This window comes from Mytilus trossulus, chromosome 1 (assembly GCF_036588685.1).
Source record: "Mytilus trossulus isolate FHL-02 chromosome 1, PNRI_Mtr1.1.1.hap1, whole genome shotgun sequence".
In the NCBI taxonomy this organism is placed as follows: Eukaryota; Metazoa; Mollusca; class Bivalvia; order Mytilida; family Mytilidae; genus Mytilus; species Mytilus trossulus.
The window spans coordinates 10628936-10647358 of NC_086373.1; the positions used below are offsets into that span (position 1 = coordinate 10628936).

General features: G+C 32.1%; 2 protein-coding genes across 4 annotated transcripts in view; both read right to left on the reverse strand.

Annotated features, from left to right (window-relative positions):
• LOC134680592 (uncharacterized) lies at positions 1 to 12055 on the reverse strand. Its single transcript, XM_063543027.1, has 4 exons — positions 11972 to 12055; positions 6768 to 6955; positions 5894 to 6285; positions 1 to 5159 (listed from the first exon to the last, which is right to left on the reverse strand). Exons 1-4 carry the CDS (start codon positions 12053 to 12055, stop codon positions 3787 to 3789), a joined length of 2037 nt encoding a protein of 678 aa, XP_063399097.1. The 3' UTR covers positions 1 to 3786.
• Positions 8696 to 18423, reverse strand: part of LOC134714987 (helicase ARIP4-like) — a 27645-nt gene continuing 17917 nt past the window's right edge. For 2 of the 3 annotated variants that reach the window (XM_063576803.1, XM_063576790.1), the window contains 6 exons: positions 17462 to 17667; positions 16586 to 16659; positions 16137 to 16232; positions 15463 to 15650; positions 14589 to 14980; positions 8696 to 13854 (listed from right to left, as the gene is read on the reverse strand). In XM_063576803.1, the coding sequence (XP_063432873.1) occupies positions 12482 to 13854; positions 14589 to 14980; positions 15463 to 15650; positions 16137 to 16232; positions 16586 to 16659; positions 17462 to 17667 (2329 nt within the window). In that variant the 3' untranslated portion in view covers positions 8696 to 12481. The remainder of the gene's footprint in view (positions 13855 to 14588; positions 14981 to 15462; positions 15651 to 16136; positions 16233 to 16585; positions 16660 to 17461; positions 17668 to 18423) is intronic. The other variant, XR_010106601.1, reaches the window with a different exon arrangement.

The following is an 18423-nucleotide window of genomic DNA, read 5'->3' on the forward strand; positions in this document are numbered from 1 at the left end:
TATCTTTATAACATTTATTGTAAAGTCTTAAACAATATACAATGTTCTAAATTCTAAGAAATTCAACCTATTTTGTCTACACATTTTATTTTATTAAATGCACTACTGAACATTCACTGTAAATACAATCAACAGAATGTTTAAGTGGAGCTTGAATATTGATTTTTTTTCATTTTACAGTAAAATGTTTAGAGTTGAATTATTTTTTTTTGGTTATGAAATTTCTGTCCTTGAATGTATCAGTACTATAATATTCCTGTGACTTCTTCTGATAAAAAATACTTAACGATAAGAAGTCAATTTTGAAATGACAATCTCTCCATATTAAGTGTAATTTTCATGTAATATGTCAAGCCTTACAACAAAAAACTTTCAATGTTTACATTCATATGTCTGTCCCTGAAGTTATTTTTTTCATATAAATTTCCCACCCATAAGGGTACACAATTTGTTTAATGTTTACATTGATTAAAATTACAATTATGAAGATTTCAAGGAATGCCTAAATATTAGCTAGAAAACAACATAAATATTTATCAATGTTTTTCACTAAAATCCTCAGCAAGTCTTTACATGGTTATAAAATTAAGTAGATGTGGTATAATTGCCAATGAAACAACTATCCAACAGAGTCCAAAATATGTAGATTAAAGGAATATATGGGCCACTGTGCTACCTTCAACAATGAGTAAAACCCATATCATTTATTCACTCAACTATCCAACAGAGTCCAAAATATGTAGATTAAAGGAATCTATAGGCCACTTTGCTACCTTCAACAATGAGTAAAACCCATATCATTTATTCACTTATAAATGGCTGTAACATGAGGAAATTTGAAGATTCAAAGAAAATATAAGGGACTGATTTATGATTAAACAAATTAACAAAAAATAACAGATGTGGCAGACTAACTAATGACAACCACTGAAACACAGGCTCTTCCCGTCCCTAGTTTGTTTATAAATTAAAGGACTTTTGCTATCAAATTAAGTCCTGTTCCTAACAAATAATAATAACAATTTTTCTAGGACATTTTTTCCTTCTTAAATATCCTCAATAATCTGGAGGGACAGAAGAACGCTTTGGATATTACAATATCATAACTAGATATCATTATAATTCTTGCAACTTTGTTTTATGTTAATTTATATGTATAACCACTATGGTATAAGAAGTTTTGGGATTGTTGCTGCTGCAGATAGCTATTGAAATCAAAGTTGGTCAGGTGGAACTTTGGTAAATTAATGGTTTAATCATAAAAATATGAGTTTCACCGTAATGGTTTAAATTTTCAAAAGATGTTTAATTTCCAAAAGCTCCTATCATTATCTAACCAGAAAAGAAAATATGCAAAAAATATGCATTATGCTATTTCAATTTGCTAAAAATGAATTTCTCCATGAAACATGTTATGAGAATATATTCCTCAATCAAGTATAAAATTCATTTAATTCATTTTATAATATTCTAAGACATGCAATACAACATTCATATCAAGACAAAAATATTAACAACATGTAAAAATATGTAAAAAAGTGTAATCACATAACATAATGTAGTTTAAGGTTCAATGACAAAATAAATCTATTGTTTCTGAAAATACAGACTGCTATGATGAGATTTTCATCTCCTGTATGTTGGATCAAATATGAAATCATTATAATGATATAATTGATATCATTCAATAGAGTTGTTGGCTTTTGATAAACAAATAACATGTTTTATGCAGATTAACATTCATACACAATGTATTTTAATATTACTACTACATCTAATTGGATACAATATTTCTCATTTGATGAATATAAATGGGGTAAGTATTCTAACCAGAGTGATAACAACTAACCACACAGTGGCAGAATTTGTTTTAGTACTTTTCAGACATTGACTTTTTCAAGGGAAAAAGTCTGTGAAGAATTACGACTACAGGAAATTTACATATCAATTGCATATGGCACATGGTAATATATGACTGTCTTGCGAAACCATTTTTGTCTTCGTATTATTGAATAATAGGGCATACAAGATAGTGACAATAGGAAGTACCCTGTTTATAATACATTACGTTTTTATATTTAATTACTGTCTTTGGTAAAGTACTAGAAATATATTGTAAGTGTTAGAAACATGATTTTTATATTAAATGTGATTGACAGTTTAAACATTTCTGTCTTATCTGCTCTTTACCACCTCACAAATAACAATGAACATAAGGAGCCTGATACAATATTTCAGGAAGCTCTCGTATAAGTTCCTGAGAAAAATATGACGGAAATTTCATGGGACAGATGGACAGACACTGGTAAAACAAATTACTCCTCCTTTGGAGTCGGGTAAAATTACAGCTGCATTTGATTATATATTCATAATATTACACAAACTTACACAAAACTGTTAGACAAAATCTGTTAATTATTGATCATAGTTTAATGACCTTTAGCAAATTAATATTAAAAAAGGGAGGTTGCACACATGTAAGGCTGTCTTAATGAGCCCACTAAGTTTTGTGTCTGCATCAAGGATAATGAACTGCCTTTGCTTATTGTTGAAGGGCGTACAGTGACATATAGCTGTTTATTTTTGTGTCATTTGGTCTCTTGTAAAAAGTTGTCTCATTTGCAATCATAGCACATCTTCTTTTTTCAATAAACTGATCAATAAAACTCCACTTTAAGTCTTTAAGTGAAGGTAACTTCTGCCAATACGTATAAGATAACTGTGGAAATATATGACATTTGAATAATTTCCTTTCATACAAAAGATTTGTTAGTGTTTTGATTCATAGATACGGTTAACCTGTGCATAGCTTATCCTTTATACAGTATTGAGTAAATTGCTTATCTATATCTTTTCTTCATTCACTAAAAAAAAAAACAATACTGTGAAAAACTGAAAAATTACTAAATTTTGTTGTTTTAAAATCTATTTGCATTAAAAAATATTAAGTATTTTCTTAGAAAACAAATTCTGTAGCCAAAAAACAAAATGTATTATAAAAATAGATTTCATTTTTCTATTTTTCTAAAAAATAATCAATTAAATTAAGAAAAAAAATTGCTGAGGTTCCAAAAAATTGATGCATAACAAAAAGAGCTTTTTATTATTAAAGTCTTTTTTTTCAAATTTTTCAGCAAATCTGAAGAACCAAAAATTATTCAAATTGGCATTAAAATATTTAACAATTGAGTCATTTTAATGTGTATGTTGTGTTTACAAGTTGACTGTATTTAGGTATGTACAAAACAAACATCATGCTCATAATATGAAACTTACAGTAGTTGTATAAACATTGTAGTAAAAATATATCTTCACTTCATTCCCAATCAAATACTCTAGGAAGGAATATCTTGTTTCCATTTTCTTGAACAAGTTTTTATATAATTTCACATGTTTTTTTGCCCTTGTCATTGTTAGCTATAACTTCAGTTTATTTTTATATAAAACTCTAAAAAATCGACAATTAACATAATATTTCTATCCTAGAATTGCTATCAAACAATTTTACTCAAAATAAAATAGCAGAAGAATTAAAACATTATCTTTGGTAGGTTCTGTACTGTATTAGTCTACAGTTCATCTTGCACGAAATGAGGTGACCACCTTTTTACATTTTTCTTCATATTTTGATTGCAGAGTTTGAAGAATATGATTAGAAAACCCCATTGGCTGTGTAATGGTAAATAGACAATGATTAATGATCTGACACTGTGCAAATTGAGATCTAAAAAAACATTTACATAAAATATCAAAAATGTCTAAAATATAAAGATCAACAAAAAGTATTCAAGTGGTTTTGTCCTGGGTTTGTTGTTGTTGTTGACCCACATTAGCACTATTAGGTGGTGGCATCATGCCACCTTGATGTCCATACTGGGGTGGCATACCCATTGCCATGTACGGATTAGGCATTTGTCCCATCATGTAAGGTGCTGGCATTGGGAAGGAATAGGGGCTGAAGGGAAATCCCATCATCCCACTGGATCCCATCTGGGACATACTTTGTATAGGAGACATGTAATCACTCTGTGTTGTGTTGGTTACAGCTCCATTGTTAGTTGAGGTCGGCTGTGATTGATGGGAATTCTGGGGGAATAATACTGGATATGGCGTGTACATAGGATTGTATCCCATCTGCGGTGAACCTTGGTTAAATCCAGGCATTGGATTAAACATATGAGGCATAGGATTATTGTGTTGCGGATAATTGTTTCTTGTGTTAGGAGCGATCCGTGGATACCTTGACATGAACGAGTTCTCACTACCCTCCTCCTGATATTTGTCTGTGTCTTCTCGTAAGTCTATATGACCCATGTTTGATGATAAAGATGCTGATGAGTTGACTCTACTCATGGATTGATTTGTGTCCTGTCTTGATGGCTGATAGGGAGTAATCTCTGACATGTCAAACAGTGATTCCAAGAATCCTTGTTGACGATCATTTTGTCGGTTATCAAACTCAAAGATTTGACTGTTACTATTGCTATTGTCTGACTGATCAAATGTTCCCATATCTGAGCCAAACTGACTGTCATTATTGTCAAAGTGAACCTGTCCTTCATCAGCAGAACTCATCTGACTACTGGAACTATTCTGTCTTTCTATACCTACCACACTGTTTAAAATGTTTTCAGTAGTTGATTCTGTTTGGCTTTCCAGTCCCGTTTGACTGTTTGATTGCGGCAGGCTCTTAACAACCAAGTTATTAGACCCTGGTAAGCTGTCCATACCCAATTGACTACTTGACCTGGCTAGCATTTCTATACCATCTGCATGATCTAATCCAGCAATATTTGGCTCACTGCCAGATTTAGTCAAAGTGTCCTTTTCATTGTCTAATGACAGCAAACTGCCAATAGCACTAACACTAGCAGATCTAGGATCCATATCCATCTCGGTAGGAATATTCACAGATGGCTCTATTTCTGGCCCAGAGCTTTTCATTATGTTCAGATCCATCATACTACTTGGTCCACTTTTGTTCAATTCAGATTTTATTTCAGAATTTAAATTCATTTTAATTTTCACTTCAGCTTTATTTTTTGATTGATTTGGTTTTATAGCCCTTGGTTGTCGTGAAGTTGGTTTCCTGTTGATAACAGCAGAACCAGTCTTGGGGTAGACTATAATTGGCTGTGCTGTTCCAACCTTTGGTGCCACTGTAAAAAGTATAAATATAATTTAATAAATACAATGTATAAATAATTTGTCTAATCTAATTTAGTAAGAATTGTATTAAAAAACATTTCCCTCTGCATTGACTGTTATATTGCATGCATCATTTGTGAATTATATCAGAAATAACATTCAAATGTGTTATTGGTATAATTTGTGTTGTGTGAAATAAAAGTACTTTTAATGTTGTTGAAATTGAGACTCTTTCTTTTTAATCTATGTAGTGATACTGATCAGAACAGCATCAATAAATACTATCTAAAAATAAAGAAGATGTGTCCAATGAGAAAACACTTCACTAGAGATCAAATGATGTAGAATGATAGAAGTTAACAACTTTGTTAACCTTGTAGGTTTCTTTTTAAATTTGAGCTCATTTACATATTTGGGAGTTTAGTATGAAGTCCATTTTCACTAAACTAGTCTCTATTTTGTTTAGTGGCCAGCTGAAGTATGACTCTTGGTGTGGGATTTTCTGGTCGTGTTGAAGACCCTTTGGTGGCCTTCGATTGTTTTTTACTCTTTGGTTGGGTTGTTGTCTCTTTGACACATTCCCCATTTTCATTCTGTATTATAAATCACTGTACTGCCTTTTTTTTGTTGATGGTAAGAAGCTTAAACACCAAACTATACCTGTGGCCGTTGAGTTTTTGATAGTAACAGTAGAAACAGATGATGTTGATGCAGAAGATAGAGACATTGAAACACCAAACTATACCTGTGGCCGTTGAGTTTTTGATAGTAACCGTAGTAACAGACGTGGTTGATGCTGTAGATATACCACTAAGTAGCGGCGTCTTTGCTCTGACAGCAAATATCTTTCCTTCCTTTGTTCGTATATAAACTCCTTTTGGTGTCTTGATAACAAAGACTTGTTGTCCTGCTGGTATCTTGTTTACCAGAGTACCACCGCTGGCTGATACACCTGATTGGGTGTTGGTAGTTGTCCCTGGCAACGTAATGTCTGTTGTAGTTACTATTTTGTGGACAGTAACACCAGGTTTTGTTTGAGGTATGATGGAGACGCCATCTTTAGGTTTCATAGGAACAGGTGTAGTCATCATTGGTTTTACACTAGCTACTGGACGATTGAAAGGTGTTGGCTGATTCCTGTGAAATATTGACAAAAACATGTAAAAAATCTAAGAAGCTAAAATAAGCACACTCTCATTTCCAATGCCCACAATATATAGTGAAAGGCTGATAACGACCTAACTGTGTGTTCTTTTATTTAACTTGTATCGAAAAATATCCCCAATTCCGTGTTGCTTAGTTAAAGTGTGCATGTTTTAAACTTGTCAGTAGTGGTTGTCACATAAAACTGAAAATGGTTTTATTTTTTTTTAAGGTTGTGGCATTTTCCCATTTTCAATTAAGGATAGGAACACAAATGAATTTCTCTATTGTTTCAAGGTTTGTGTTCAAAAAAGAGTTTTATGTAATTATTGTATCAGTGCATTAATCCTTTGCTTGAAATCAGGTGCATTTTCTTAATCGGAGGTTTTATTACAATGATGTTATAACACTATAAAATCCTAAAAGCAAGGACAAACTGTATCCATACAATGATAATTGAGGAAGTAATTGTTTACCATGGTGGGTGATGTGTAGGTCTGGGAACTCCTCCTGCCTTAGGATAGAATGCAGCATAGGACGGTCTGGAGTAAGTTAGGTTCAGCTTTTTCTCCATTACATAACTCTGTTTGGCTAGTCTCTTCTCCTTCTTACTTAATCTCAGTTCTTTCTTGTCTATCAGCAGTGATTCATGGGTAAATGGTTTCTAAAAGAAACAAATTCCAACAAAATTGTTATGATGTAGCCAAATGTCCATTTTCATGGTTCATTGGTCAATGTTCACTTTAGCAATATGGTGTTTCTCAGATACTATCAGCAAGAGGCTAACTTCTTTTATTGAATGGTCTGATTGTAAGGTGTACATGATACTATCAGCAAGAGGCTAACTTCTTTTATTGAATGGTCTGATTGTAAGGTGTACATGTTTTTGATTATGAAAATCAGACTGTGAAACTGTGATTTCTATCATACTGTGGGGACTGCATTCATCATTTGTATGCCTGACTTCAATTAAGTCTAGAGATAATAATGTTTAATATGTGATACTTGTAGTAAACCTTCATATTACAGGCTTTAAACATAAGCGCCAACTGTGAAGAAGCAGATACATTTCATAGTGGGCACTCTTGTTTGTCCTCCTGGAGTTTAAAAAGTTTTGCAGTAATTTGTTTTATTTTGGTAAGACAACATAGCAATTTTGTGCTGATGTGGAATTCTCGAGTCTAGCAGCAATTAATTTTTGTTTTGCTTTGAAGAAGTTAAAAAGCAAGTTATAGGTATGTTGTTTCTGGCATTGGTGGTGTCAACAGTGTAGTAGATTGTGATAGGTCAGTTTATGGATAAATACTGGTGGTAGGTCAATGATGTTTGGTATTCAGTTGTATTAGCATTGGCATATCTAATTTCCATTGAGATTATTTAGCCAAACCACACAGTCATTGTCTATTGACTGAAATGTTTGCTTATTTAACACATTTGTGATAAGGTCAATTTATTGGAAACCACTGGTGGTTGGTCAATGATATTTTGGATATAAGGTTATGAGGATGTGTTAAAACCTACCAACTGGAGGTTGTATAATTGAAAAATATTAAGGCATACCCCACAAGCACAGGGACATAATCTATAGAATGCATAAAATAAGACAACTAGACATCATTGAAATGGGAGCCATCTCTGTGGGCACCACTGAATAACATGTATAAAACTTTTTCATCAGGTAGTTTTTGACCTTGACCTTTGGCTTAGAAAGTTTACATTCATTATGAAACGCCCTCTGGTGTCGGTTAATATACATGTCAAGTATAAACTTTGAAATCAAAGAGATAGAGCGGACATAATCTTTACTTGGAAGACATTGGGCTGTCAACAGAATCAAAAGTATTTGACCTTGACCTCTGACCTGAGAAGTTGTATATACATTATGACACACCCTCAAGTGTTGGATTATCCAAATGTCAAATATAAACTTTGAAACCATTCTATAAATATGGAACGAACACACTTGGTTATGATCTGACTGACGAACAGACAGACTGATCACTATAGGGCAGCACACCATTTGTTGCAGTCCTAACTATTCACCAAAGAATAATGGTCTCATTGGCAATCATATTTTCTTATTTTCATTTGTCAAATACATAGAGTCAGAAGATGTCAAAGGGATATTAAAACCATTACAAACTCACATAGCAAAAACAAAAACCAAAAAGTTTAACTTTAAATCTTTTATCAGCAGAGCATGTTAAACATTTCAGCTTTTGTCTATCATTTGTCCAGGAAGTACTTTGCTTAAAGGTTAATGAGAGCTACTGCCATCAATGGTATTCAAAACATTTCCCATGTCCACTGGCCTGATTGAAATATATAACTAATGAATAGATTAAAACTGTGGTTGAAGCAGAGACAATATTAAAGTTTTCAAAGGCCCAGGCAATATACAGAATATCTTTATAACATTTATTGTAAAGTCTTAAACAATATACAATGTTCTAAATTCTAAGAAATTCAACCTATTTTGTCTACACATTTTATTTTATTAAATGCACTACTGAACATTCACTGTAAATACAATCAACAGAATGTTTAAGTGGAGCTTGAATATTGATTTTTTTTCATTTTACAGTAAAATGTTTAGAGTTGAATTATTTTTTTTTGGTTATGAAATTTCTGTCCTTGAATGTATCAGTACTATAATATTCCTGTGACTTCTTCTGATAAAAAATACTTAACGATAAGAAGTCAATTTTGAAATGACAATCTCTCCATATTAAGTGTAATTTTCATGTAATATGTCAAGCCTTACAACAAAAAACTTTCAATGTTTACATTCATATGTCTGTCCCTGAAGTTATTTTTTTCATATAAATTTCCCACCCATAAGGGTACACAATTTGTTTAATGTTTACATTGATTAAAATTACAATTATGAAGATTTCAAGGAATGCCTAAATATTAGCTAGAAAACAACATAAATATTTATCAATGTTTTTCACTAAAATCCTCAGCAAGTCTTTACATGGTTATAAAATTAAGTAGATGTGGTATAATTGCCAATGAAACAACTATCCAACAGAGTCCAAAATATGTAGATTAAAGGAATATATGGGCCACTGTGCTACCTTCAACAATGAGTAAAACCCATATCATTTATTCACTCAACTATCCAACAGAGTCCAAAATATGTAGATTAAAGGAATCTATAGGCCACTTTGCTACCTTCAACAATGAGTAAAACCCATATCATTTATTCACTTATAAATGGCTGTAACATGAGGAAATTTGAAGATTCAAAGAAAATATAAGGGACTGATTTATGATTAAACAAATTAACAAAAAATAACAGATGTGGCAGACTAACTAATGACAACCACTGAAACACAGGCTCTTCCCGTCCCTAGTTTGTTTATAAATTAAAGGACTTTTGCTATCAAATTAAGTCCTGTTCCTAACAAATAATAATAACAATTTTTCTAGGACATTTTTTCCTTCTTAAATATCCTCAATAATCTGGAGGGACAGAAGAACGCTTTGGATATTACAATATCATAACTAGATATCATTATAATTCTTGCAACTTTGTTTTATGTTAATTTATATGTATAACCACTATGGTATAAGAAGTTTTGGGATTGTTGCTGCTGCAGATAGCTATTGAAATCAAAGTTGGTCAGGTGGAACTTTGGTAAATTAATGGTTTAATCATAAAAATATGAGTTTCACCGTAATGGTTTAAATTTTCAAAAGATGTTTAATTTCCAAAAGCTCCTATCATTATCTAACCAGAAAAGAAAATATGCAAAAAATATGCATTATGCTATTTCAATTTGCTAAAAATGAATTTCTCCATGAAACATGTTATGAGAATATATTCCTCAATCAAGTATAAAATTCATTTAATTCATTTTATAATATTCTAAGACATGCAATACAACATTCATATCAAGACAAAAATATTAACAACATGTAAAAATATGTAAAAAAGTGTAATCACATAACATAATGTAGTTTAAGGTTCAATGACAAAATAAATCTATTGTTTCTGAAAATACAGACTGCTATGATGAGATTTTCATCTCCTGTATGTTGGATCAAATATGAAATCATTATAATGATATAATTGATATCATTCAATAGAGTTGTTGGCTTTTGATAAACAAATAACATGTTTTATGCAGATTAACATTCATACACAATGTATTTTAATATTACTACTACATCTAATTGGATACAATATTTCTCATTTGATGAATATAAATGGGGTAAGTATTCTAACCAGAGTGATAACAACTAACCACACAGTGGCAGAATTTGTTTTAGTACTTTTCAGACATTGACTTTTTCAAGGGAAAAAGTCTGTGAAGAATTACGACTACAGGAAATTTACATATCAATTGCATATGGCACATGGTAATATATGACTGTCTTGCGAAACCATTTTTGTCTTCGTATTATTGAATAATAGGGCATACAAGATAGTGACAATAGGAAGTACCCTGTTTATAATACATTACGTTTTTATATTTAATTACTGTCTTTGGTAAAGTACTAGAAATATATTGTAAGTGTTAGAAACATGATTTTTATATTAAATGTGATTGACAGTTTAAACATTTCTGTCTTATCTGCTCTTTACCACCTCACAAATAACAATGAACATAAGGAGCCTGATACAATATTTCAGGAAGCTCTCGTATAAGTTCCTGAGAAAAATATGACGGAAATTTCATGGGACAGATGGACAGACACTGGTAAAACAAATTACTCCTCCTTTGGAGTCGGGTAAAATTACAGCTGCATTTGATTATATATTCATAATATTACACAAACTTACACAAAACTGTTAGACAAAATCTGTTAATTATTGATCATAGTTTAATGACCTTTAGCAAATTAATATTAAAAAAGGGAGGTTGCACACATGTAAGGCTGTCTTAATGAGCCCACTAAGTTTTGTGTCTGCATCAAGGATAATGAACTGCCTTTGCTTATTGTTGAAGGGCGTACAGTGACATATAGCTGTTTATTTTTGTGTCATTTGGTCTCTTGTAAAAAGTTGTCTCATTTGCAATCATAGCACATCTTCTTTTTTCAATAAACTGATCAATAAAACTCCACTTTAAGTCTTTAAGTGAAGGTAACTTCTGCCAATACGTATAAGATAACTGTGGAAATATATGACATTTGAATAATTTCCTTTCATACAAAAGATTTGTTAGTGTTTTGATTCATAGATACGGTTAACCTGTGCATAGCTTATCCTTTATACAGTATTGAGTAAATTGCTTATCTATATCTTTTCTTCATTCACTAAAAAAAAAAACAATACTGTGAAAAACTGAAAAATTACTAAATTTTGTTGTTTTAAAATCTATTTGCATTAAAAAATATTAAGTATTTTCTTAGAAAACAAATTCTGTAGCCAAAAAACAAAATGTATTATAAAAATAGATTTCATTTTTCTATTTTTCTAAAAAATAATCAATTAAATTAAGAAAAAAAATTGCTGAGGTTCCAAAAAATTGATGCATAACAAAAAGAGCTTTTTATTATTAAAGTCTTTTTTTTCAAATTTTTCAGCAAATCTGAAGAACCAAAAATTATTCAAATTGGCATTAAAATATTTAACAATTGAGTCATTTTAATGTGTATGTTGTGTTTACAAGTTGACTGTATTTAGGTATGTACAAAACAAACATCATGCTCATAATATGAAACTTACAGTAGTTGTATAAACATTGTAGTAAAAATATATCTTCACTTCATTCCCAATCAAATACTCTAGGAAGGAATATCTTGTTTCCATTTTCTTGAACAAGTTTTTATATAATTTCACATGTTTTTTTGCCCTTGTCATTGTTAGCTATAACTTCAGTTTATTTTTATATAAAACTCTAAAAAATCGACAATTAACATAATATTTCTATCCTAGAATTGCTATCAAACAATTTTACTCAAAATAAAATAGCAGAAGAATTAAAACATTATCTTTGGTAGGTTCTGTACTGTATTAGTCTACAGTTCATCTTGCACGAAATGAGGTGACCACCTTTTTACATTTTTCTTCATATTTTGATTGCAGAGTTTGAAGAATATGATTAGAAAACCCCATTGGCTGTGTAATGGTAAATAGACAATGATTAATGATCTGACACTGTGCAAATTGAGATCTAAAAAAACATTTACATAAAATATCAAAAATGTCTAAAATATAAAGATCAACAAAAAGTATTCAAGTGGTTTTGTCCTGGGTTTGTTGTTGTTGTTGACCCACATTAGCACTATTAGGTGGTGGCATCATGCCACCTTGATGTCCATACTGGGGTGGCATACCCATTGCCATGTACGGATTAGGCATTTGTCCCATCATGTAAGGTGCTGGCATTGGGAAGGAATAGGGGCTGAAGGGAAATCCCATCATCCCACTGGATCCCATCTGGGACATACTTTGTATAGGAGACATGTAATCACTCTGTGTTGTGTTGGTTACAGCTCCATTGTTAGTTGAGGTCGGCTGTGATTGATGGGAATTCTGGGGGAATAATACTGGATATGGCGTGTACATAGGATTGTATCCCATCTGCGGTGAACCTTGGTTAAATCCAGGCATTGGATTAAACATATGAGGCATAGGATTATTGTGTTGCGGATAATTGTTTCTTGTGTTAGGAGCGATCCGTGGATACCTTGACATGAACGAGTTCTCACTACCCTCCTCCTGATATTTGTCTGTGTCTTCTCGTAAGTCTATATGACCCATGTTTGATGATAAAGATGCTGATGAGTTGACTCTACTCATGGATTGATTTGTGTCCTGTCTTGATGGCTGATAGGGAGTAATCTCTGACATGTCAAACAGTGATTCCAAGAATCCTTGTTGACGATCATTTTGTCGGTTATCAAACTCAAAGATTTGACTGTTACTATTGCTATTGTCTGACTGATCAAATGTTCCCATATCTGAGCCAAACTGACTGTCATTATTGTCAAAGTGAACCTGTCCTTCATCAGCAGAACTCATCTGACTACTGGAACTATTCTGTCTTTCTATACCTACCACACTGTTTAAAATGTTTTCAGTAGTTGATTCTGTTTGGCTTTCCAGTCCCGTTTGACTGTTTGATTGCGGCAGGCTCTTAACAACCAAGTTATTAGACCCTGGTAAGCTGTCCATACCCAATTGACTACTTGACCTGGCTAGCATTTCTATACCATCTGCATGATCTAATCCAGCAATATTTGGCTCACTGCCAGATTTAGTCAAAGTGTCCTTTTCATTGTCTAATGACAGCAAACTGCCAATAGCACTAACACTAGCAGATCTAGGATCCATATCCATCTCGGTAGGAATATTCACAGATGGCTCTATTTCTGGCCCAGAGCTTTTCATTATGTTCAGATCCATCATACTACTTGGTCCACTTTTGTTCAATTCAGATTTTATTTCAGAATTTAAATTCATTTTAATTTTCACTTCAGCTTTATTTTTTGATTGATTTGGTTTTATAGCCCTTGGTTGTCGTGAAGTTGGTTTCCTGTTGATAACAGCAGAACCAGTCTTGGGGTAGACTATAATTGGCTGTGCTGTTCCAACCTTTGGTGCCACTGTAAAAAGTATAAATATAATTTAATAAATACAATGTATAAATAATTTGTCTAATCTAATTTAGTAAGAATTGTATTAAAAAACATTTCCCTCTGCATTGACTGTTATATTGCATGCATCATTTGTGAATTATATCAGAAATAACATTCAAATGTGTTATTGGTATAATTTGTGTTGTGTGAAATAAAAGTACTTTTAATGTTGTTGAAATTGAGACTCTTTCTTTTTAATCTATGTAGTGATACTGATCAGAACAGCATCAATAAATACTATCTAAAAATAAAGAAGATGTGTCCAATGAGAAAACACTTCACTAGAGATCAAATGATGTAGAATGATAGAAGTTAACAACTTTGTTAACCTTGTAGGTTTCTTTTTAAATTTGAGCTCATTTACATATTTGGGAGTTTAGTATGAAGTCCATTTTCACTAAACTAGTCTCTATTTTGTTTAGTGGCCAGCTGAAGTATGACTCTTGGTGTGGGATTTTCTGGTCGTGTTGAAGACCCTTTGGTGGCCTTCGATTGTTTTTTACTCTTTGGTTGGGTTGTTGTCTCTTTGACACATTCCCCATTTTCATTCTGTATTATAAATCACTGTACTGCCTTTTTTTTGTTGATGGTAAGAAGCTTAAACACCAAACTATACCTGTGGCCGTTGAGTTTTTGATAGTAACAGTAGAAACAGATGATGTTGATGCAGAAGATAGAGACATTGAAACACCAAACTATACCTGTGGCCGTTGAGTTTTTGATAGTAACCGTAGTAACAGACGTGGTTGATGCTGTAGATATACCACTAAGTAGCGGCGTCTTTGCTCTGACAGCAAATATCTTTCCTTCCTTTGTTCGTATATAAACTCCTTTTGGTGTCTTGATAACAAAGACTTGTTGTCCTGCTGGTATCTTGTTTACCAGAGTACCACCGCTGGCTGATACACCTGATTGGGTGTTGGTAGTTGTCCCTGGCAACGTAATGTCTGTTGTAGTTACTATTTTGTGGACAGTAACACCAGGTTTTGTTTGAGGTATGATGGAGACGCCATCTTTAGGTTTCATAGGAACAGGTGTAGTCATCATTGGTTTTACACTAGCTACTGGACGATTGAAAGGTGTTGGCTGATTCCTGTGAAATATTGACAAAAACATGTAAAAAATCTAAGAAGCTAAAATAAGCACACTCTCATTTCCAATGCCCACAATATATAGTGAAAGGCTGATAACGACCTAACTGTGTGTTCTTTTATTTAACTTGTATCGAAAAATATCCCCAATTCCGTGTTGCTTAGTTAAAGTGTGCATGTTTTAAACTTGTCAGTAGTGGTTGTCACATAAAACTGAAAATGGTTTTATTTTTTTTTAAGGTTGTGGCATTTTCCCATTTTCAATTAAGGATAGGAACACAAATGAATTTCTCTATTGTTTCAAGGTTTGTGTTCAAAAAAGAGTTTTATGTAATTATTGTATCAGTGCATTAATCCTTTGCTTGAAATCAGGTGCATTTTCTTAATCGGAGGTTTTATTACAATGATGTTATAACACTATAAAATCCTAAAAGCAAGGACAAACTGTATCCATACAATGATAATTGAGGAAGTAATTGTTTACCATGGTGGGTGATGTGTAGGTCTGGGAACTCCTCCTGCCTTAGGATAGAATGCAGCATAGGACGGTCTGGAGTAAGTTAGGTTCAGCTTTTTCTCCATTACATAACTCTGTTTGGCTAGTCTCTTCTCCTTCTTACTTAATCTCAGTTCTTTCTTGTCTATCAGCAGTGATTCATGGGTAAATGGTTTCTAAAAGAAACAAATTCCAACAAAATTGTTATGATGTAGCCAAATGTCCCCAAAAAGCAAGGAGAGGAAAGTCCATTTCAAATATTTTGAGTGAAAGATAAATTGATAGTATAGTATACAACTACCCTACATATAATGACATGCAATCCTACAAGGCCTGAAATAGTCTGAATGAAATTCATTCAAAATTGTTATTATGTTTCAAGAGTGAAAGCAATGGTCAATGTTCCATGACTCTCACAAAAACTGTCTAATCAAAACAATGTTTTTATAATGTCTGTGGAAAAAAGGCTGTCAGAGGGCCACTATGATGCATTAAAAATTTTACACTTTGTTTTTTCTACTCCAACCCACACTTTTTCTCCAAAAAAGGACAAAACTACCAGTTTATAAGGATAATCAGAATGTTAAGTTAGTATTGTTTCTTTCTTTCGCATCACCATGATTTACAAATATCCCAAAATTATTGGTGACAATAAAATTTACCTTAGTTAACCAATGACCCTGTCTTCTGAGGACATTATTAAATGCTTCATCTCCATAGTTACAGTCGGAAAAATCTAAAGGATCTGTCTCTACATCCTGAAATAATAAATAGTCAGCATTCAAGAAGTAATATAATGTTTGACAGTTCCGGTATATAATATAAATTTACCTTGTTTAGAATAAATCTATCTATAAAGAGATAAATAGCTAAAAGTTTTTATTTCATATTTAACTATTTTACTGATTTAGGGGAGGTAGTCCAATTATATTCCAAGTGGTCTAGATGTTAATATTAAAGGCATTTTTCTGTGATGTAATGTTAAAGATCAGCTATTTTTACATGGAAATAAGAACAGAAACAAAATCTTCAACTGACTATAAATCTCTGTATTTTGAAACTGACAAAATGACTTCCAATAATTGAGTGTCAATTTTTTTAAATAACATACCTCATAATGTAGTAAATTATCTACATGTCTCTTAGAGAAATTATTCTGTGGCTGTAATTCATCAACTACTCGATCTGAAAAACACAATTATATAATCCATAATTTTATGTCATATCATTAATGACCAGCAGAAAAACTGTTCATAGATATACATCCATTAAAAAGTTCTGAAGATTTAACTTGCTAGGTTTAGGACAGATGATCTGAAACTGGAGAGTACATGTAATATATTTTTAAACATCTAAGAAATTGTCATTTATTTAGTCTGAATGCTTATTTCAAAACAATAGAATCTTTATGCTCACAATCATTTACACTTACACACATTAAAACAGAGTCAACATGGTGACCTATAGTTGTTAATTTCTGTATCATTTTGTTCTCTTGTGGAGAGTTGTCTCATTGGCAATCATACCACATCTTCTTTTTAATATGTATAAGATTTTCTTATCTCTGTCAGATATTGATGTAATTTACTGTTTGTATTTTGATAGGAGTTGAAAGCACCTTGCCATGAGTGGGGTTCAAATTCACAACACATATGATATTAATGTAGAGATGTCAAATATTACTTTAAGGTGGTACCTAACACTTTCACTAAAACTAATTTGGCTTGTTTAATTTTCATAAAATTTTGACAAAGTATTTACTTTGACCCTTTAACAAAAATATAAAAATTTCAAAAATTTTGAACCAACCATTTTATCAGAAAAATTACACTGGTTATATAGCTGTTTGACAAACACCAATTTTGATCACTGAGAAGCTTAATATTTCCGTTACAACACAACGTAATTAAAACGTTTAGCTGACTTTACAGAGTTATCTCCCTGTAGTGTTAGGTACCACCTTAAATAAGAGATTGTTTTTTCCTACCTGACATTCCCTGTTTATTGACTTGTCTGTCGTAGATCTTCTTTTCCATAGTATTATCTGTGACAAATCTGTATATGTAACTTGGCTTCACCTGTCCAAATCTGTACACACGACACACAGCTTGACAATCGTGACAAGGATTCCATGAGGCATCCATCACAACAACTCTGTTGGCTCCTATCAAGTTTATACCAAGAGAACCAGCTCTGGGAAATAGAATTATATGTTAAAATACTTTATAACTTCTACAAATATGTATTGCAAAAAAAAACCCACACTTTTACAGTACAGTATAATGTGACTTGTTTATCTTTTCATTAAAAATTTTATTTAATACACTGTTAGTTATTACTTCATGATTTGGTACAAAAATCAACCCATAAAAAAAAAAATCGATTCGGTTTGGCCCCAGATGACTTTTAAAATGTTAATATCATTGAAAAAGCTTCAAATTAATCCTTTGGTTCAAAAATGCCATTTTTTCATTAAATTTGAAATATCTTTTTTAACTCATCGGTGACTGATATTTTTTATTGTTGTTTTCAAATGAGCTGTACATAAACTAAATAATTCCTTAAGATAAATTTTTGTTACTTGGATTTGAATTTGAATATCACTGAAATTTATTTTTTATTTACTGTACTACACCAGGCTTTGGTTCACTTTCGTATGTAATTGATTTTATATTTTATTTGTTTTGTCAAAAATCAGGCTTTTCTCATTTGATCAGTTTCACATTTTGTAATATCATGACCTTTTATAGTCCAAATAATTATGATGTCTGGCAAGGCTATTTTAATTTTTTTCTGAGACGCCTTCCTACGACGTCATAACGCTGAAGCCATTTTTTACGTCTGGAGTTCAAGAGCAAACTTTGGAGGGAACTTTGACACCTAATTTTGACATGAAATTTTCATTGCTGGTTAGAAATTTTTACGTAGTTACAAAGTCCTACCTTTTTT